Genomic DNA, 21,821 nt, shown 5'->3' with positions numbered 1-21,821 from the left:
CTGCTGGGCGCACAGCCATCCTGTGCATGCTCGGAGGCCATCAGACTGGCAGAAGTGACAGCTGCTGCTTCCAGGCTGAATCCTGTCATTCCTGAGACTACTGCTCTCTGGGTGAGGACGTTTCCATGTTGTTTATGGGGCTTGGCACTTCCCTGCAGGACGGCCTGCCTTCTGGCTCGTGGGGCTCGCACATATGAGGAACCTTCCCCCTGGAGTCTCTGGTTCAGAAAATGGACATTTTTCGGTGTGTGTTTTGGCACCTGTGTGAAGGGGCCGTTGAAAGCAGAATGATGTGCTTGAAGTCAAGGGTGAAGCTTACCAGACCGCTCCCGGACCGTGCAGTCAGCCGGAGGCCCCATTTCTGACCCTTTCTAGGGAGAGGCTGTGAGCAAGTGACCTTCCCTCCCTGTGGCTCAGTGGCCCCAGCCATACCCGGAGTGGGCATAGAAACAGCTCTGAGCATGCAGCCGTGTCTGCAGCAGCATCAACATGCTTGGCACAGGATGCACGCTCTGACGACATGGCCAGAGTCATTACTGTCCTCCACAGGGTTCATTCAGGTTTGAGAGCATTTTAGCAAAGAGACAAAATGCACCGGTTGTGAGTACCTGTGAAATGAAATAGCGACTTGGAGCAGCGCGGTCCGTGAATAGAGCTGGTGTCGCTCTGAATTAGTGCCACCCAGATGTGTGGGTGATCTGAAGTCTACTTTGACTTGAAAAGCTTTTCAGAAACACCCCTTAACCCGATTACCTGCGGCTCTGTGTTAACTTTCCAATTATAAATGCCTAAAATGTTTTGTTGTTGTTGTTGTTTTAATATTTTATTTATTTATTTGACAGAGAGGGAGAGAGATCACAAGCAGGCAGAGAGGCAGGCAGAGAGGAGGAAGCAGACTCCCCGCCCAGCAGAGAGCCCCATGCACGGCTCCATCCCAGGACTCTGGGATCATGACCTGAGCTGAAGGCAGAGGCTTAACCCACTGAGCCACCCAGACACCTGCCCAGACAGTTTTTAAATGGCTGTAAGAGGACAGAATATGTTTTGTCTTGTGATTAAATGAGGTAAATATTTAGGGCACTTTCTAGGAAACTCAGCCCTGCTGTGAAGTGTCAGAGTTTGTGACCCATTTGAAACACGAGAGACAAACTGGTTATGTGTCCAGACGTGGGAATCAGCTTTAAGAAGAATCAGGCCACTAAAATCGTTCAAATAAGCAAGCGAGGCAAGATGGTGCCACCGTAACTGTTGGTTCTACCACTTGGTTAGTCGCTGTTCCGCAGAGGCCGGGCCCACAGATCCTTATGCTGGTGGTCACTGGGCTTTGTGCTTCTGCGGCTAGAACAGGAGACCCCAGCGGCCCCTCTCCTTGCTATAAACTGGGACAGAACTACACAGAGGGAGACACGGTGATGCCTTCCATCCCGTCGAGGTTCTGCAAGCCTGATTTGCAGCTCAGGCTCCACTTTGGTGCGAGTTCTGAATCACAGCGTCTCCAGGGGTCTGTGGTTCACACGTGAACGTTCATTTGGAAAAGCCGATTTCTACATAACGAGTTCCGCTGCTGGTTTGGTGATGACTTTGCTTTCGTTTGTTCTCGGAACACCCGCTGCGCAGACACGCCCAGGCCTCCCAGGGGGGACCTCTTCATCCTGCCGGACGAGTTCGCGCCTCACTGGCGGCACAAGCGCTCACTCCTGAAGTCCCACAGGAACAAAGAGCTGAACGTGGAGACGCTGGTGGTGGTCGACAGGAAGATGACGCAGAACCACGGGCATGAGAACGTCACCACCTACGTGCTGACCATACTCAACATGGTAGGCGAGTCCTTCTGGTAGAAGCCACGTGCGGGATCCCCGGATGGGGTGCGCGCCTTCACGTCACACACGCAGAAGTATCTTATCTGTGGGGCCCCCTTCACTCTTACTGTGCTCCGGCCAAAAGGGCCACGTTCACAACTTCAGAGAACACCATAAGGAGCGGGGAGCCATCGGCCCGCTCCGTGAACCGGGGGCACGGTTTGGGTGGCTCAGTGTCTCCATTTACCAGAAATCTGTGAGAAGATGCTGAGACGCCTTAGCCACTAAGTCTGCTGATGGCTAGACAGAAATGCCCACCCGTTCAGGAATGCTAAGTTTAAATACTGAATATGTGTTATTTTATCTACAAAGTCAGAAAAGCCTACAACCCTGCAGGCTGCCATCTCGGGTAAAACGTCCCGTGTCCCAGATCGGCAGCCGCTGTGATGAGGAGGCGTGATGAGAAACGTGACCGAGTGACGCGTAGGTAACGGAAGACGAGATCCCAGGTCACATAAGTGTGGTTTGAGAGCTAGTTGGGATGATGATGTTGTGAACGCACTTTGCATTCTACCCCCTGAATGTGGGTGTCGGTGTCGGCGTCCCGTCTGGTCGCCTACGCAGCAATGAGGACTCAGCACTTGCTCCACCCGGCCTGTTGACATGTCTGTGCCTGTCCGTCTAGCAGTGTAAGAAGGCAGCACTGCCATGTCACGAGAGCAAGGGACCCGCCGTCACCGGCAGGACAATGGGACCCACCGTCACCGGCAGGATGCGGGGACAGGGAAATGGCACCACGTGTGGGCTGGCCTGACTGCCTGTCTTTTTCAGGTATCGGCTTTGTTCAAGGACGGAACAATAGGAGGAAACATCAACATTGCGATTGTCGGTCTGATCCTGCTGGAGGAAGAACAGGTAATCTGTCTTTGAAACGGACAGCTGATTTTCCCCAGAAAAATACAGGCAAAGTGAGGCTTTTTCTTTTTTTTTCCCTCTCTCTCTCAGTGTGATTGGCTGTAGATTCCTGACTTTTCCCTCCTTGGGAGCAAAATGTGTGTAATATTTTGTGTCTAACGCCATGAGTCTTTTATCCGTTCCTTCAATAATGACTCGAATTGTGTGTGTGTGTGTGCATGTGTGTGTGCAAATGGGCAGAGGTGAGGAGGAATTCTCTCTTAGGAGATGTGGGAGAAGACAGAACAGAAGACCTGCCTTAACCACATGGATGGGAGCCTGTTGAAAATAGAGATGCACAGTGTGTCTTCCGCCCCCTCCCCACCATGAGCTTTTAGGCTCCCACGCGGAAAGGAGCCCTTTCTGCTCTTTGGCAGTAGACCGAAACGGTAGTGGGATCCTACTGTGCGGCACTGTTGTTTTCCTCTGTCACTTCCTAACTCCTAAGATGGACCCCACCAACCCCTGCCACCTCCACTCTCAGTGCGATGTTTTGACAGAGATTCTGGAATGGCAAGTCTATGTCTCTCGTTGCATCCAAACCTCCATCGTGCCAGATCGTGGTCGCATCGGATGCAAACCTCCCCTTGTCTCCATCCCCGCGTCCGTGCCTAAATGCACCCGCGTGCACTCCGTTCACAGGGAGGCTGCGGACGCACATTGTGCAGCACGTGCAACGGGGGCATCTCCGCCATGTAGGACTCTGGCTTCTGCTTGTCCCCACACTCATCGCTGGCCCCGCACCGGGCAGAGAGCCGCCCTGCAGGACTCTCGCTTCTGCTTGTCCCCATACTCATCACTGACTCCGCACCGGGGAGAGAGCTGCCCTTGCTCACATCTTAGCCAGGGCCCCCGTTCGCCGTGGTTCTCTTGTTTATAAAACAGAGAGTTTTTTAAAATGAAACCTGAGATCCCTCAGAAGGTCTAAGATGTGTCCAGATGGGGAGCTTCTGCAGTGTTGGTCTTTTTCTGGGCAGGGTGAGGGCCTGCGGGGGCAAGCCTGTTTCTAGCCCCAGTGGTCCGGAAGATACAGCTCCATTGTCTTTGTGTGAGTGAGCGTCTGGGCAGGGGGTGCCCCACGGGCAGGGCATCTCAGGTGACAGGTTAATTATTCCTTGTATTAAATCGTTTTCACCTTGGAATTCATCCAAGCTGCAAAGAATAAGCGAGGTTATCTTTTGATCATACACCTGTGTGAACTTGGATTAATGCGGTGTTCCTGGAAGTCACCTGCTCAGGAATGTGAGACCTGCCCCAGGGTTGAGGCCCGGCATTAGGCTGAGGTGCATCTGACTTTGTGCAGAGATGAAATCAGCCCTGGAGGAGAGAACCTTGCCAGGGAGCCAGAAATGCACATTTCAACCGGACATCTAGTCGTGAGGGCTACACTGAAGTTGTCCTGGAATTGAGCCGTTCAACCTGGCTTTCTCAGACGGAGCCACAGGAAGAAAGAGCAGCAAAGTTCAAATAACTCATTTCAGTGAGCGCTGGGGGGTGTTCCTGACCCCCACTTCTGAATGCCACAGGCACGTGGGCGGCCGTCACGCTGACATTTCACTGTTGCTCTGTTAGAACGCGGTATACAGGTATCTGGTGGGATGTGTCCTGCATAGTTTCCTGCGGGCTCCAGTCTGTTTTCTAGAAAAAGAGCTTCCTCGGCTGACCTGCCCTTCTCATAACCATGTCGCTTCTAGAGGAAAGTGACTTAGTATAACACTGTCATGATAAATGGTAAGACTTGTAAATCGGAAATCCCACTTGCCCAGCTTGGTTATGAGATCAACCATCTGGGTGTGTTTTCATGCACGTGTGGAATCCCATAGCAAGGGTCCTGTTGCCTGACATAAGTTCAGGAAGTGTTTTATACAAAGACCTCGATGGCAGCGCACACAGGCACAAGGACTCAATCTCCTTGGGGCATTGAAAATGCCTTCAGGGTCAGCTGACAGCATCCCAGCTGTCTTCACACAGAAGCACAGAAACGAAAGGAAGTGTCCACCCTGAATCTGCACCAGTTTTTTATAAGACACTCTCCCTTGGATTTTAGTCCGTGAAATGGGTAGCTCCGCTTGTAGACCATTGGGACCCCTCTGTGTAGTGGAGATCGGACTTGCTGACGTGTCTTCTCTGTTGTCACGGCGCTGTTGGTCTGTCTTGCACAGCCGGGGCTCGTGATAAGCCATCACGCCGACCACACCTTAAGCAGCTTCTGCCAGTGGCAGTCTGGGTTGATGGGCAGAGACGGCACACGCCACGACCATGCTATCTTGCTGACGGGCCTGGACATATGTTCCTGGAAGAATGAGCCATGTGACACCTTGGGTAAGACCCTCCCTCGGAGTTTTGAGGACGGTGTTTGGGCTGTGCTCCCTCGGGGACCCAGGATGTTGAGAAACTGCCCCCCAGGGCAGATCCATGGTGGTGGATGCTGCTGGACAGGGCTGCCAGCAGAGATGGGCTTCCCTGGACGGACTTAGGCCAAGCGTAGACGTGTGTGTTTATTCACCCAAAGTGACAACTTCCCGAGGAGCAGTCCCTCGTTCAAGACGCACATTTAAGAGTTCCCATCTCTTCCACTTTAAGGGTTGCTGTCTCTTCTCTCTGTTCCCCTCCCCTGTGTGAGAAGCCAGTGAACAGATTCAAGGGTGTCCCCTTCTGTGGCAGAAGCAGTACGTCTGTGAATGTTTGCAGAGATGTTAAAGCAGAATCACATCCCTCATTTCCCTTTGCTGTATAAATACTGCGATCTTAGCAATTTTTAAAAGATTCTTATTTATTTAAGAGGGCGTAAGTGAAGGGGCAGAGAGAGAGGGAGAAGCAGGCTCCCCATGGAGCAGGGAGCCCAACTCAGAGATCGATCCCAGGACCAATCAAGGACCCCGGAATCAAGACCTAAGCTGAAGGCAGATACTTAACTGACTGAGCCACCCAGGTGACCCAATCCTAGCAAGTTTTTTAACATATTTATGAGGCTGGATCTATCTTGGAGGCAGTACTCTGGTATTTTTTTCCAAATCGTGTAAAGCACAGTATGCCATAGCAGGGCTCTCTTGGACATTTTTCCCGACTCTGCATTTCTTTCTGGGATCTTAGTCAGACAGCTGAGTCGAATAGAGGTTAATCGTAGCTGCTTGTTCCTGGAAAGTCCTGCTTCCAAGGCGGTCCTGGCCAGCCTCTGAGACCTGGTGTACTGGCTCATTGTGCCTACGCTGTGGGTAGCTCCCCTTTTAGACCAGATAATGGGGCTTCCACAGGACGCCTCCTTCCCTTCTGGGAGTCTAGAGTTTGTGTCCACACTAGGCAGGGCTGCTCAGGGATGAGCTCTGGATAAAACTCCTGGGTCCTGAGTGTCTGAGGTTCCTCCTTTGTGGGCCCACTGGGAGAGAGTTCTAGAAACTCCTGCATGGTTTCCTCCAGATCTCTCCCTGTGCATGTGTTCCTGTTGCTGATTTTGACCTGCCTCCTCTGTATGTGTATGGAACTATACCGGGGAGTATAACAAAGGCTAAGTCCCATGAATCCGTCTGGTGAACCCTTGGACTGGGCTGGCCTCGGGGACCTCCTGATGCACACATTCACTGCAGCACTCTCTTATTCAGACTTCTGAGAACACATATTTTTATATCAAAAGGTAGAGAATCTTTTCCATGCACAGGGAATTCCCTTTTCTACTCTGCCCCGATCATAAATGCAACATGAATGCCACACGGAGCCATGAGTCGTTTTCCAGGTGGAGAGCAGATCCCCTCCACGAACCTTGCAAAGAGCCTTTATGTGCTTGTCCAAGAGTTTCCCGTTCAGATTCCCCCCGTGGAGATGAGAAACACACTTCTCCGAAGGACAGAGGATAAAGATGCTTGTGTAGTACACCTTCTTTCTCTATTTTATCGCAACAACACTGCTCTATAATCGTTTGATCTCTGCACCCCGTAGGATTTGCGCCCATAAGTGGAATGTGCAGTAAATACCGCAGCTGCACAGTTAATGAAGATTCGGGTCTTGGACTGGCCTTCACCATCGCCCACGAGTCTGGACACAAGTGAGTGCATTCCGTGGAAGGGTGGATCCTGGGGTGCTCTCCCTGCTGGGCGAGTCCCACAGAGACACTGATTCATTAGGTCAGGTCTGTAAGGGGCATCACGTGTGTCCAAGGAGAGCGTCACGGACAAGGAGAATGTCTCGGACAAGGAGGGGGTGGATCCCTTAGGCTCTTCTTATGGTTTTTCTTTGTTCATTTTTATTTTTTTAAGCAGGCTCCACGCCCAGCATGGAACCCAACATGGGGCTTGAACTCACAACCCTGAGATCAAGAGTCAGATGCTTAACCTACTGAGCCACACAGGCTTCCCTTCTTACATTTTTATTTTAGTGCCGAGCCGTGCACAGTCTAAAGCCGCGGTGGTTTGTGCATCTACGCTGTCCTTCTCCTGCTCGTCCTTCCGTCCCGGCGCGGGCGTGACTGTGATTGCACGGTTGTCTCAGCCTCCGCTCCTTCATCCTGTTCTGAACGTGGGTCCTGTGCGCCGATCTCGCTCCGAGTTTAGTTCCCACCGGGGATGAGAGAGAGAAGGCCTTCTCTTGTCCACTAGTTACTCTGGAGTGTGACCTTCTTTTATCACTTTTATAATTTGTAGATGCCTTTTGATTGGTGTGTCAAGCTGTTCGGGGAGTGCAGATTAGACTAGGGGTGGGAGCTGGTAGGAGCTGGTCTGCGGCCCATGTGTCCAGGCGTCCAGCATAACAGGGCAGCATCAGGGTAGGTGGCGAGCCTGGGGTTGGCACAGACAGACGTCCGTGCTGGATGGGCAGCCCTCAGCCGGCGGCTGGTCTCTGGTGGCGTCTTTTTACATGAAAGTTTTCCATTTGTTCCTGTAGAATGAACACCGTCTATCAATTACTTACTGGCGTTATCAGTCTTAAATAAGGTTTCCTGGGCTAATCATTCTATAAGCTGCCTTAGGTCGAGTCTTTTCCTTGCTGTGCCTGCCTGCTGGCTTCCTGGACTCGGCTGGGTCAGCAGGAGCTGGAGCAGTGGGAGTGAAGCTGTCTTCCTGCTACACAGCACCTTGGACTGGGGTTTCTCCCAGGAAATGCACAACCGGGAATTACCATTTTTCTAGGGTTTTTGTTTTGTTTTGTTTCGGTTTTGTTTTTGTTTTTGTTTTTGTTTTTACTTTCACCCTGAATTTACTTGCAAATCACAAAACCTGCAAAACGCAGTGTTTGCCATTCCTGTTTTGTAGAGCTGACCTCTCCATCTCTTGGTAGAAATGGAATGAGGCCATGTGTGCTCTCGTCCTGTTCAGAGCATCTGTGTGTGTGTGCATGCATGTGCGTGTGTCCCCACATGTCTGAGTGTGTGTTGTGTACGTGCACCTGCCTGTAGCACAGCCCTGTGAGGCCCTGCAGACTTGGCTGTATGAACTGATGACCTGACAATGAAGCTTATACTCAGCTTCTGACCTCATCATCGTTATAGGTAATGATTGACTTTCTCGGTGCCCAGAACATTGGCCCTACCTTTCATGAAACTTCCAGCTAAATCATAATTGTATTTCTAATAGGCTGGCACAGCTGAAACTTCAAAAACTCTCATTATGTTAACGACATGAGGCTCTGGCTGTCCCCTGACCCATACCTGAATTTAATTAAACAATCCAGGTAAGAAATGTTTAAGGCACCGAGGACTGAGCAGCTCAGTATTAAGAAAACAGATGATGGTGGGGACTGGCGGTGTGCACAGCTGCAGCCAGCTGGTCTACCCAGAGTAAAACCAGACACATCAGACACAGGTTGTCAGTGTCAGCGGGGATCAGTGCCTCCTTTTAGTTTGTCCTAGGAGTCAATTAAAATTCCCTTTCGTCACCAGGGCTGGGTCTAGATGGAAAGAGCATTTTTCCAAAGAAGATAAAACTGTTCTTCTAAGTGGGACCATGGATGGGAGGAAGGAAATGGGCCGTCGGCTTGGATGAAGGGGCGTCCCTCTCCTCATGGACTTCATCTGGAGAAAATTACCAGCTCCTTCTTGAGCACCCAGCGGGAACAGGACATTATGCAATGGTCAGGAACTGGGAGCTCTGAACACGCCCCATCACGGGTGAGCTCACTTCCTGTCCTGTTGAGGAAACAGGACGTACGCGGGGGCGATAGTCCAGTGAGTTGCATGAGTCCAGCGGCAAACCGAGTGTCCGTAGCACTTACCAGTAGTAGTAACGGCGGTCGTCATAGATCACCTGCGGTTTGTCGAATGCTTTGCAGGATTTGCGGGGCAATTCACACGCACCTCCAGCCGGGGACACCTCAGGGGACACCCCCTCCCCGCTCCACCAGGCTGGAGGGTAGACGGTGCTGAGTGTTCGGTGAGTGTGAACGAATGGAACGGACAGAGTGAGTCAGGGACAAGCCGGTGGATGAGCCAAGAGTGTTTCAAGTGAGTCGTTTGCTGTGGCAACTACATCAGATGGGGAAAGCGTGTAAGGTTTAGGGACTGAACCCCATGGATTTTTCATTGAATTGAAAATGAACACACTTCTTCGGTTCATTGATTTATTAACTGTGACTTCTTGGAGGAGAGCTGTCCTTGTGCATGGATCAGACGTCGTAACGTCAACTACGTGCCTGGCCATGAATCCCAGGCGGGGCCAATTTCTCGAGTTCTGCGAATTAAGAATCGGAAAGTAATCCCACATCTGTTAGGACTTTGTGAAACATCCTGTTTAGGGGTCCGTTTTCCTTTCTCAGGTTTGTTTACGTTCAGAGGATATCTCTGAGGTCAGAGGTACGCTTTTCCCCAGGCCTTGCAGCCAGAGCTTTTCTGACCTTCACCTCCGAGAGCATCTTCCTGAACGTGCGGCCAGTTTCTCCTACTGAACCGAGTTACTTCGCATCAGGACATCTGTGGTTTCTGTGTAGAAATCAGACCTGTGCACAGAAGTCGCTAAGAACAGGGGTTTGGATTTGTGTCGGAGAGGGAGCTGGGACTACATAATGTGAGGATGTGTGTTGCCCTGTAGGACGTGGGATCCATCGGGCTTGTTCCTAAGTCAGTGGTGTAGGATAACCTTCGAGTTGTATTCGATCACTTGGTGTGGGACGTGTGGTTTGCTAGAGGCAGGTCTGGAGAACTGACGCAGATATCCTGAGCGCTGAACTACAGGTTTGGGGGACTCTGTCCCCTGAAAGGCATGAATCCATTTGAAAAATTCCCATGTACTAAGGAAGTCATGCCATTTGGGCAGTAGGACCGTAGGCCTGGGGTCCCAGATCCATGTGGTTCTCCCGCAGCCTGGCAGCCATCTGCCTTTTCTTCTCTTACCTAAGTTCCCATCTGCCAAACCAAGGGAGCCTGAGACCCTCGGTGTGAGTGTGCAGGGACAATGGAAGGTGCACAAGCTGAGCTGAGGTTGCCGGCGTACGACACAGGATTACATGCGGAACTTGCATTATCATTTCAGACCATCAAGACAGTATTAAAGCGTATTTGCTGTGCTTAGAAGTACTCGTGACCCATCATTCTGCCACTTGTCTTCTCCCACACGTATCGACCCGCTCACGGGGCACAGTTTCCATTCCGCCAGCAGAGCATTGTGCAGGGCTCTATGAAGGGCTCTATGAAGGGTTCTATGAAGAGACTAGGGATTCACCCCTCCAAGAGCATTCACGGAAGGACAAGATAGAGAGCGTGTGCACCAATCAGGCTGTGTGGGCTGTGGGCATTGCAAGGGACTTTACACAGAGGTCCCAGAAAATCTCAGAAGAAACAGAAGTGACATGCTAATACATTTAGCTTCAGCGGGCTTGGCTGGTGAGCTTAGAGGCCCTTCCGAGCGTTTGATGGTGAGGTGTAAATCTCCCTGGGATGCGGCTGTGCACTGATACCAACCTGAGCCCTGCAGTGGGGTCAGGGAGGCACCGTGATGCTGGGGTCTTGTGCAAAATCAAGGCAGCAGCCCCTTTAGAGATCCTCTGGCCAGGGATCGTCAGACTGCCCTCTGGGGAACCCTAGCAGGTTGGAGGCTCATTTCTTTCCAATCTTATTTATTGTTCCGCCTAAGAGTTTTTGTTTCTGTATCCAAAAAGCACTTGAAACCTATTGACCTTCATTTGAACATGTGTACATGTGCGTGCACACATGCATGATACGTATACAAGTAATATCTAGGTAGTGAGTCATTGGAGCAAGACCGTTTGAATCAGGAAATGGATAGAAATTCTGAATTTTCCTTTGTGATATGCGTGGTGTCAGGTCTTTTGTGCGATTTTAGAGTAAGGTTTTACTACCCCATTATACAGGTAAGGAAACTGAGGCCTGGTGACTCAATCCAACAGCTTGTGAAAGAGGCAAGACCCCGCTGAAGGCCCTCTTCAGCCTCCACTCTTCTGGTTGATTGGCCTGCACCAGCCCCTGAGACCCAGCTGATGCAGTGTCCACACCAGCTTTCTCCCTCTCGAGGGGGCCGCATTGTGCTCCTTGGAAAGCCCACATCAGAGGCCGACACCTCAGCCCTCCTTTGGCACCGTCATGGAGCCAAGGATGGGATGTAGCTCTCCAGATGACCCTGGCCCGTGGTTGCTCCGAAGGGTTTCTTGTTTCCTTAACTACTGCTGTCTGCATGGTCTGAAGTAGTCGGTACGACCTCCAACAAGGCGTGGCCACCCATCGTTCCGGGTGCATCGTTAGTCATGGCAGAATGCGTGCCGATGGAGTTGAGTCCCTCAGAACGTGCTGGAGAGGTGCTGGAAGCATCGCACGCTGAACATAATTCTCAAGTCTGGTTTAATCTGAAATTATGCCTCCATTTGGGTATTTGGGTGGGTGTTCTCATTGGAAGGTTGGACTTTGTTTATTCAACTGACGTCACTGGAGAACCTGTTAGGGCTTGTGAGCCCCTGGCCTGGGGCTGAGCATGGACAGGAAAGGTCTCTGTCCTTTAGAAACTTAAAAGCCAGTAGGGAGGGAAGAAAACAGTATATTTACTGTTTCAGCCTATGGGATGACCGAAACTTTGAATAGAACATTCTGGCTCACGGAAACAAAGAACACTCCTGGTATCGTGCAGCTTGGGTAGTAACTATATTTCTTGGTTTTGCCGACCAACCTTATCTTCAAAATGAGCTCTGTCTGTCCTTCCCTGACTTTGTTAATGTTGCACTCAAATGTGACCGCTGTGGGGTACTTCCATGCTAACGTCTGGCATCCATCACAGCACAATGTATATGGGCATCACACTACTTGGAAAGACAGCTCACTGCCATGTGGTCATGACAAGATTTGGGCAGGTATCAGGATCACCTTACTGTGTTAGAATGCACCCAGATACTAGAGCTTAACTCCCAAGCTACTAAATATAAAAACCTATAAGATGGGCTTTAGGGAAGCACACCGTGTGGTGTGTTTCTCAGTTATTCGGACACAGAGCAGAGTTTGAGAATCAATTCTAGAAAGAATCATAGAAGACACCTTAGATGAAAAAGTTTAAGCCCCGGAACTGGGCTATCATGGCTTTCATGTCTTTAGAAATGTAGGATGAGTGGTAGCACATTTGCTGGGGCACCTACTGAACCACAGTGTGCGTGTTGTCTGCAGAGTCCAGGGCCAGGCGGGGGACTGTACTTTGGTTGTTCGTTTTCCCAACTTTCTCCCCAAGGCAGCCACCCATATGAGATTACAGTCTAAATCTTTTCATGGCCATGACACATTTCCTCTGCTATATGCTTACCCCAGCCTTGATTGATTGCTTTTAATAGAACTTCAGAGTTTGGGTGGAGACCGAAATGAGTCCATCTGCGTCACCCTTGGTACCAAGCAGGAATTTTGCAGAAATTCAACAGTGTTTGCGTGCCAGATTTCCCTGGATACGTCCTCCAGTGGTGCTGGTGTTACGCTCTTGCCCGGGTCCCGCCTGGACTCCAATGTCGGAGTGTCAGGTCACAGCTCCGACTCTGAGAAAGTGGTCACGGCTCTCTCCAGCCCTCAGTCATGCTGTCGTGATATTCTCCCTGCCTTATCAGCTTTTAGGGAGGCTTAAGTTAGAAAATACAGATAATGTGTTTAATAGCCTGTTTGAACACTAGTGGGTGCCTACAAGTGTGAGTTGGTATTTTTACTGATACTATTAGATCTCCATAAGCTAGCCGGTGCGGTGGGGAAAATGGGTGTTCAGCCTCAGCAGCAAGTACAGATTCCCTGGCCCATGGTTGGAGCTCCCTTCCCCAGTGTTCGGAGCCTTCTGTCCCTGCTGCCCTGCCTTGTCTCATGGGATTCTTGGTGGCAGATCGTTCCCAGACCCAATAACTCTCCTGCTTTTCTTTGCTTGGCCCCTGGCCCTCCCCTTTGCTCTGCACCCACTCATATGGAGCCCCATTATCTAAGAATTCACCCTGTGTGATTGGGCAGGTACCAGATACTAGTGGCCAACAACAGCTCGACTCTCTAAGAATATGTTTGCCCTCATGGGAAGTCTTCAGGGTCACAGAGAACTCCCAGACCCCCAGGCATTCTTCCCAATCCATTCATTGCATTCTTCAGGGGTAGATGAAGATGGCGGTGTGAGATGCTCCTACAGCCGAAGCTCTGGGCAGTCAAGAAGAAGCAGCTGACTTGGCGGAGAGATGTAGCAACTCAGTTTGTGGCATGCTTACAGGTGTAGGGCTAGCGTTTTCTCTAGTGATGGTGACGGGGTTACCAGTTGGAACATCTGTAAAGGACACTAGTAAGTACTTCAAGAGCCACTGCGGCTTGAGATGGCCGCCTTTGCTCAGCTAGGGCTGGAACCCAGAGTGGTCTGGTTTGGAGGCAGAAGGAACAGTTGTAGCTTCCAACGCTTCTTGCAGTTAAAGGGAGCGAGGGGCTTCATGGAGCTTCTTCCTCCAAAGGGGCATAGGGAGTGTGGTCAAACACTATGCATCTGGGACAGCCCCGAGCAGTGCAGGCCTGGCAGGGGGTGGGGCAGCCCTTGGTGAGGCTGGGGACAGAGAGTCAGCCCCACAGGGAGCTGTAACAGGTAGTCTGTTCTCCAGCCGTGGGAGGCATCAGACGCACCTGAGGAGCCTGTGTTTATGTTTCTGACAAACACCTGGAAATTCTGAAAATCCCTGGTGAGCAGAGAAGGGTGTAGAGACGCGAGAGCAGACGAATACCGGTCGGCTTCATCAGTCAAGATCAAGAGACCTGCCCTCCACGCCCCGCTTGAAATGTCTTTCTGTAATTAAAACATGAGCCCTTAGCAGACATTTGGATGCACGCTCCAAGTGACCGAATGGTCGTTCTTCAGGAAAGCTCTGTGAACGTGTGGCTCTGCTCCACAGCCTGGCTGGGCAGACGTCTTCCTTCTGTCTGACTGGCATGCAGACTTGGAGAAGTTCACATACTGACACCTGTTGGCTGGGGTCTCCTAGGCCACTGATACTGTTCTTGGTTTTGAAAGACCCATTTCTCTCTCGTGCAGCTTTGGTATGGTCCATGATGGAGAAGGGAACGTGTGCAAAAAGTCTGAGGGCAACATCATGTCCCCCACGTTGGCAGGACGCAATGGGGTCTTCTCCTGGTCACCCTGCAGCCGCCAGTACCTGCAGAAATTCTTAAGGTATGAACTCCCGGACCTGGATGTGTGTCTCTGAATGTCTCTGCTGCTCCCTGCCTGGGCGGCCTGATTCTGTCCAAGCAGCCCTGGCTTGGCTGTGACTTCCCAACATGGTTCCCATTTGAAGGTGTCTTGAGACGTTTCCTTGGCCAAGAAGTTTGCCAAACACTTCCTTAGGGCACCAAGTCCTGCAGGCTGAATCCGACATTGTCTGACCTTTAGACTCAAAGGAAACCCAAGATACAGCCCAAATCAAAGTATCTGTCACTAACATTTAGTTGTTTTAAATTCTCACTTTTGTGACTAAATGTTTTTTATTCTTGAGTAGGAAGACCTACCGTGCACACAGTTGGGAAGCACATGTAACTCGGGGATTTTTTCTTTTCTTTTCCACAAAGTGCATTTCTTACTAGGAGGGGAAACTTTAGCCTGGTTTATTTTTTAAATTTTCATTATAGCACTAATTTATTTAGGATCTGGGACACTGTGGAGAGATAGGGTTTGACCCCCTGAAAAATCAGACAGTGGATTTTGAACTTTTTAGAGAAAGAAGGGACTTTACAAAGTGGCCTTAGTTCTATTAGGAAGGCGGACTGTCCCCCAAGTCTCAAGGATGCTGGGTTTGGAGTCTGGTTTCAGCTGCCGACCCTAACCTATTTCTGGCAGGTATCGCGCCCCCCCGTAGGTCAGCAAGCCTGATGCGTGTGGTCACACAGAGCCCCAGTCCTTCCGCCCTGCAGCCGCTTCCTCTTGTAGGAGCTGGTCGTGCAGAGCAGCCCACGGGTCCCAGGCGAGGAGAGGGCCGGGGAGGGCATGCAGGGCAGGACCGTGTTCCTGGCAACAAGGACTCCGCTGGCAGCCCACGCGCCAGGGCTGGGTCAGGAACGTCGTCTACCGTGTGCTCTGAAGGAAAAGGACATGTGGGGCGAAGAGAGGCCCGTGTGTCCCCGTGTGCAGCCCCTGGCTGCCACAGGGGAAGTCATGGGCACGCGGGTCCCCCGAATCGGAGAGTGCAGGCTAGGCTTCCAGGAGCCTGGCTCTAGCCTCTCCCCACTGGTCCCAAGAAGCCTGGACGCAAACAGCCCAGGAAAAGCAGTTCTGCTGAAATCAGAGCTTGTAATTTTGTTTTTCCCTTAGCAAACTGACTTGCTCTGAATATGAAAAAGATGAGAAACAGCATTTGTTTAGTAAGTAGCTTTAACTCTGTGAAGGTGACTTCTCTCTGAGATGCAGCACCGGTGGCTGGGCACGGCCGACCCCGTGGGTGCGCAGCCGACACCGTGGGTGCGCGGCCGACTCCATGGGTGCGCGGCCGACCCCGTGGGTGCGCGCCCGCCGGAGCCCCCACGTTCCTCCTCTTCGCTCCCGAGTGGCTCTCCTGGGCCCCCGCCGTGGCTCCTGTGACGCACTGTGCCCTATCAAGGACACACCCCTTTCCACTTTTGTCCCTTTGGGAACATTCTGGATTCCCCAGCCCTGAAAAGGAGAACTGCTTTCGCTTAAAAGGGAGGACACCCATCTCGGTGACGCGCTGTACGCGCTCTCTGGCCTGACAGACACGCTGCCTCTCCGTAATCCACTGATCCTTGCCAAGGAGGTACAAAGCATGTGCTTCCTTCTTCCCAAAATGTGTCCATGTTGGCATGAAACGGGCCGCCATGGCTCATTCTCCATGCAGTGCACTCACGTTTCTGGGGTTCATCAAGGGAAGCATGAGAGGTAGCACTGTTGTGTCAGTGACACATTCTTGGACAAGCTGACACACCAAACCACCTGACTTTAAGAGTTTGGAGAGATTATGACAAGAAAACGAAAAATAATTAGGGGCGCCCGGGTGGCTCATTTGGTTATGGGTGGGACTCTTGATTGTGCCCTGTTCTTGCTCTCAGGATCCCGAGACCGAGCCCCCAGCTGGGCTCTGCGCTGGGCGGGGAGCCTGCTTGGGATTCTGTCTCTCCCTCTGCCCTGTCCCCCTGTGAAAGGACCAGCTGCTCTCCCTCTTTAAAAACAAAACAAAACAAAACACAACAGCTAGAATTGACAGTGGGATGAAGATGAAAACCAAATGAAAATAGAAAATGAAGAACAAGGAAAAAACATACAAGTGTATCAGTCTTAGAGTACAGGCTTTGGCTGTGATATTGAAGCTTGAATTTGGGCAAGGGTCTTTCTAGAAAGAAAGCAAGAAAGGAGATCAAATCCATTTATCTTAACATTTCCAATATTTCAAGGAAAGTGAGGCTTTTGCCAGCATAGAATTATTGAAAACCAATGAAACTGAATCTTTTTATATCTAAACAGAACTACAGGGGTGCCTGGGTGGTTTCAGTGGGTTGGTCATCCGCCTTCAGCTCTGGTCATGACCCCAGGGTCCTGGAACTGAGTCCCGAGTCAGGCTCCCTGCTCAGCGGAGAGCCTGCTTCCCCCTCACTCATGCGCTTTCTCCCTCTCTCTCAAATAAATAAATAAAATCTTTTAGAAAGGAAACAGAACTGTAGGTTCATCCAAGAGCATGCACTGATAGACACATTTCTCTATATTCTGTATGCATCCTGTATTTTTACAGAACGCTCTGCTGTCTGTCTGCTACATGAAACATGCCCTACATGTCTGTAACCAATTACGCGTCACACAGCGAGTGCTTATGAGTATTGATAGACACAGAAGTAAAAACATGGGTAGAAAGTACCTCCAGTCTGTATCCTAGTTATCTGTGTCACGCTAACCATGTCTCCTGATGACTCCCCTGCCCCCTGCCACCCTCCTCTGGCCCCCACGCGAGCGTGAGTCCACCCCAGGCCGGTCCCAGACACCAGGAGCACATGCTTGTCCGCTTGTCTCTCTCCTGCTTTTGCCACAGAAGATGCCGGCAACTGTACAGGGAGCATGGGTGGAGGTGTAGCACAAGGCCTGGGACTCACGCTGGCCCCACTGGTGCTGGCGGAGGGAAAACAGATTGGCAGCCCCCACGGACCACCAGCTTAGCAGCCAGAGATCTGCCGTCCAAGCCAGGCACCCCTCAAAATTTTTACTGCTTTTTCATCTTCATGGTTTTTGTGAAGAGAAACACTTTCAACTTTTTTGAAATGGGCCCAGACGATGTGGAGAGCAGGGGACGCAGCGCGCGGGTGTAGTGCGGGTCAGCGCGCGGGTGCACAGTGCGGGTCAGCATCATGAGAGTTCAGATCGTTTCTCAGCTGCCAAGGACTATAGGAGAACTTGTGGAAAGAAAATAGTTATGTGCTTAGAGAGCACTTGTTTTGATGACATTAGATATGGGCTGTGAGCTCCGAATCAGACCAGGGCCCTAAGAGGGTTTGCCAAGAGTGTGGTTCAGAGATGTATTTGCTCTGGGATCCCGGGACGGTTCAATGTCGGCTCAAGTGCGGTCATTTGTTTTTGTGTCAGTCAGTGAGACCCTTGTGTGGCCATTCAGTCATAAATTTTTATTTTCAAGAACTTTGATAATTTTGCTGGACCACATGGCTATAAGCAGAAATGCAAGATTATCCATGCTCACAAATTTGTTCCCTTGAAATATTAAATTTTCCAGGAGAGCCTCCTGCTGTCAAAGTCACTCAAGCTTTTGTTCCCTTGGGATGACCAGTCACGAATCAGCCATGTCTGTGCTGTGTCAGCAGGGACATCTCCTCGGTTTAATGAGCTGGAGACTGTCTTCTTGGACATGTTTGCCGACTTCCCGAGCTCCACATAGCCACAATCCCATTATGTCCTCCACCAATCAGGCTGCTCTTTGGACGCGATCCCAACAATGAGTCAGGCTAAGTGGCCAACCTCTAAAGATGACCCCACTTTCCTTTATGAGCAGCCTTGCCTTTGGTACGTGGAAAAAATGTATTTACAGAAGGAGCTCAGTTGGTCTGAAGTTGTCAGCCCAACACTTGTCCATAGCTGGTAGTCAAGGACAGACCGTGTTCGGAGTAAATTCATGAATCGAGTCAGTGAGGCCATGTGTCATTTCCGAGGACCTGACACAGACCTCATCCTGTTTACTCATGCTGTGTCCCGGAGGCCTAGGACTAGGGAAAGTTTAGCTCATTATTTTAATTTAATGACAACAGGGACTCATCCTCAATTCACTTTTTAAAAATTTGAATCACGGTATTCACAGTCCAGTGAGGGTGCCTTCCCTCTGACCCCATGAATCTGTGTCAGTCCATGAGAAAAGGGACCATCGCTGGAGACCAGGAGTTTGAGGGGCGCCTGGATCACCTGCCCCAGCCCATAGCACCTCCGTGAATGAGAAAATCTGACCTGACCTGAGAGCCCGTGAAGCATGTTTTGGGGTGTAAAGGGAAGAACACATTTCATTTCATTCATACACACATACGCACACACACACACACGCACACACACACACACGCACACACACGACACACACACACGACACACACACACGACACACACACGCACACACATGACACACACACGCACACAAACACACACACACACACGCACTGAATATTACTCATTCATGTGAAAGAAGGAAATCCTGCCATTTTTGGTAGTGTGGATGGACCTTGAGGGCGTGATGCTAAGTGAGGTCAGTCAGACAAAGACAAACTGTGCGTTCCCACTTATATGTGGAATCTGAATCAAGCTCATAGCAACAAAGAGTAGTAGGTGCCACGGTGGGGCATGGGGTGCCAGTGAAGCCGGTCACACGTACAGTCACACGTACAGTCCTGCCGTTCTCAGTTGAGCGGCTCCTGGGGGCTCCCCCGTACAGCACGGTGACTGTGAACAGAGCTGTATTCTGTGTTTGAAAGTTGCTAGGAGAGTAGATCTTACAAGATCTCTTGGAGCACCCGGTGGTTCAGTCCCTTAAGCTTCTGACTCTTGATCTCAGCTCAGGTCTTGATGTCAGCGCTGTGAGTTTGAGCCTCACACTGGGCTCCTTAAAAAAAAAAAAAAAAAAAAATGTGTTCTCACGACACAATGTTCACAGACCTAAGGATCTGAGGTGATGGATAGGAAAACTACGTTTATAAAAAGCTACGGAGCAGTGAACAGCCCAGAACCTGTGCTCCCACTCATCAGCATCTCCCTCCTCCCCAGAGATGACCTTGCTCTTGACCCAGGGCACCAGAGACTAGTTTTGCCTGTTTCTGAACTTTCTATGACCAGAATCATGAGTTACACACTACTCTGTGTCTGTGCTCTTCGGCTAAGTATCACGATGATGGGATGCCTCCTTGTTGCTGCGTACAAATATAACATCATTTACTTATTTTTAATTGCGTGAATATGCTACAGCTCATGAGTCCATTCTGCTGGTGATAGGCATTTGAGATTCCAATTTGGGGCTATTTAAGAAATGTCTGCATATTGTTTTGGTCTCTGATCATCTGTAGGACTGGAACTCTAGGGTCATGGTTATGTAGTCTGCAGCGTCAGGAGACACCCCAGACAACTCCCTGAGTGGCTGCGCGAAGTCACATGCCCACCGTTACGAGTGCTCCCACTGCTCTGAACCCTCGCCAACACTTGGTCCTGTCAGTCTTCTCCATTTTAGCCATCTCACTGGTGGGTAGTAGCATACCAAGGTGGCCATTAAAGAGAACGAATGTCCTTTTACATGTTAATGGTCACTGGAATAATCTTGAGTGAAGTTTTTTTTTTTTTTAATCTCCTGTGAATTTTTCAGAATCAGGCTTTTTAATTATTTTTTCTTGTCTCTTGATGGACCTATGTATTCTGAATACTTTGTCCCATATGGAAAATACATATTATGCAAGTATCTTCTGTCACTCTATGGCTTGGTGTCTCCATTTCTAAAGGTGTCTTTGGGTAAGAGAACTTCCCCTTTTTGTAATGGAGTCCAAATTAATCCATATTTTTGGCTTTAGGGTTAGTACTTTTTGTGGGCTGTTGATTAAAAAAAAAAAAATCTCCGCTTACCCCAGAGTCACAGATACATTCTTCCATGTAATCTCCTATGAGCGTTATCACTTGGCTTCCCACATGCAGGCCACCTGGCTTTCGTCTGGGGCATGCCACACAATCCAAACATGCTTCGCCCCTGTGGATGCTAGTGGATTCTTTGTCCAGTGGCTTTTCCTTTCTCTATCCACACCATGGGGTTTTCTCACACCTGCCCCATTGGTGCTGCGCCTGGCCGTGAGCCCGCTCGGGCAGTGGGGGGAGGAGCAGACATACCCAAGCAGGAACCTAACCTGGAGCACCGGGCTGAGACCCACATGGGGAGTTGCTGCCCTTCAAAGGTGACGCCCGATGGGGCTGACCCGCTCATCCCAGCAGCAGGTGTGCTCCTGCATCTCCTGGTGGGCTCCCAGCTTCTTCCAGGTTCCCAGTCTGTGCAGGGCATTTTTCTTGGCTGGATGAAAACCTTGTCCTCGTGCCTGTGCTTCTACATTTACACAAACTATAAAAATTCCTGAACCTGTGAACCTGTTTTAGTTTTCAGTCTCTTGCTGGGGCCAGTCAGTTTGGCTGACTTTTCCTGGTTTCCTGTCCAGAGGATGGGGATCAGTGCTATCCTGACGTAGCCTTGGGGACATAATGGGGAACACCGAACTCCTATGAAGACATCATTTGCGATCCATCAGAGAAAGGTCCGATGGAATTCCAAAATTGCTAGATCGTGTCTTGACATGCTAATTATGCTTTTCATCATTTTTTTCCTTACTTAAAAATATTCCTTTGAGGTATGATCACAGTGGCCGTGACAGACAGGTCATCTGTTGGACATCCACAGTGACCCAGTTCCTGCTCTTCACACTTCCCCATCAGTTGATTTAATCTCTACTTCTCAGTGTGCTCTGAAAAGCTTCTGACCTCCTTTTACATAGAACTGATGTCCCATCTACTGTAGCCGGGGCCACTCTTGTGTTTCGTGGGTGACTGTGAATCGAAGTCATGCCTGAGTGGACCCAAAGGCAGTGGAATCTGAGATGGGATGGTGCAGACTGAGGCCAGAGTGTTGCCAGTCAAGGTGGGCAGCCCCACAGAGAAAAGTGCAGGGGTCCACGGCAGGTCTGCGGTCACTCACTGTTTTGCAAATGCAAAGGAGATTTTTCTGGCTTATTGAAATCTGCAAGCAAGATTTAGTTGCTATGTGCAAATGCTGTTTGCCCTCCCTGTGAATGCAAAATTTATAACTATGCCTGTCCCTGCTGGGGAAGGGAATGCCTTATTTGTGGAAGGAAGGCATCATTATGTGGTCTTTAGTCATCATCGAGTGAACTTAAGCAGAGTTAATCTCCTTCTTGACTAGGGACCCTCGTCAGAAATTAGCCTGTGTGGAGTGTTGCTGGTGGGAACTGTTGCTGTGCTCCAGGGGAACCTCTGGAGGCTGTGAGCTGGTGTGCAGGTGGCCCCTGGCCCCGGGAAGGAACGTGGGGGCGGGGAGAGGGGAGAAGGACAGAGGAGGAAAAGAAAGAAAGAAAACCTCTGTCTTTGAGATAGGTGGGTTGGGCTAGTCTCACACCGTTCCCACTTCCAA

At 50.5% G+C, this 21,821-nt stretch overlaps 1 protein-coding gene across 1 annotated transcript in view; it reads left to right on the top strand.

The window, feature by feature from the left end:
- Positions 1-21,821, top strand: part of ADAMTS16 (ADAM metallopeptidase with thrombospondin type 1 motif 16) — a 148,315-nt gene that overhangs the window by 41,987 nt on the left and 84,507 nt on the right. The window contains exons 5-9 of the mRNA XM_004768380.3: positions 1,618-1,817; positions 2,631-2,714; positions 4,916-5,075; positions 6,687-6,792; positions 14,201-14,338. Coding sequence (XP_004768437.3) covers positions 1,618-1,817; positions 2,631-2,714; positions 4,916-5,075; positions 6,687-6,792; positions 14,201-14,338 — 688 coding nt within the window. The remainder of the gene's footprint in view (positions 1-1,617; positions 1,818-2,630; positions 2,715-4,915; positions 5,076-6,686; positions 6,793-14,200; positions 14,339-21,821) is intronic.

This window comes from Mustela putorius, unplaced genomic scaffold (assembly GCF_011764305.1).
Source record: "Mustela putorius furo isolate JIRA1106 unplaced genomic scaffold, ASM1176430v1.1 tig00000107_pilon_pilon_pilon, whole genome shotgun sequence".
In the NCBI taxonomy this organism is placed as follows: domain Eukaryota; kingdom Metazoa; phylum Chordata; class Mammalia; order Carnivora; family Mustelidae; genus Mustela; species Mustela putorius.
The sequence above is the reverse complement of the archived record's forward strand: the minus strand, read 5'-3'. Positions and strand labels throughout refer to the sequence as shown.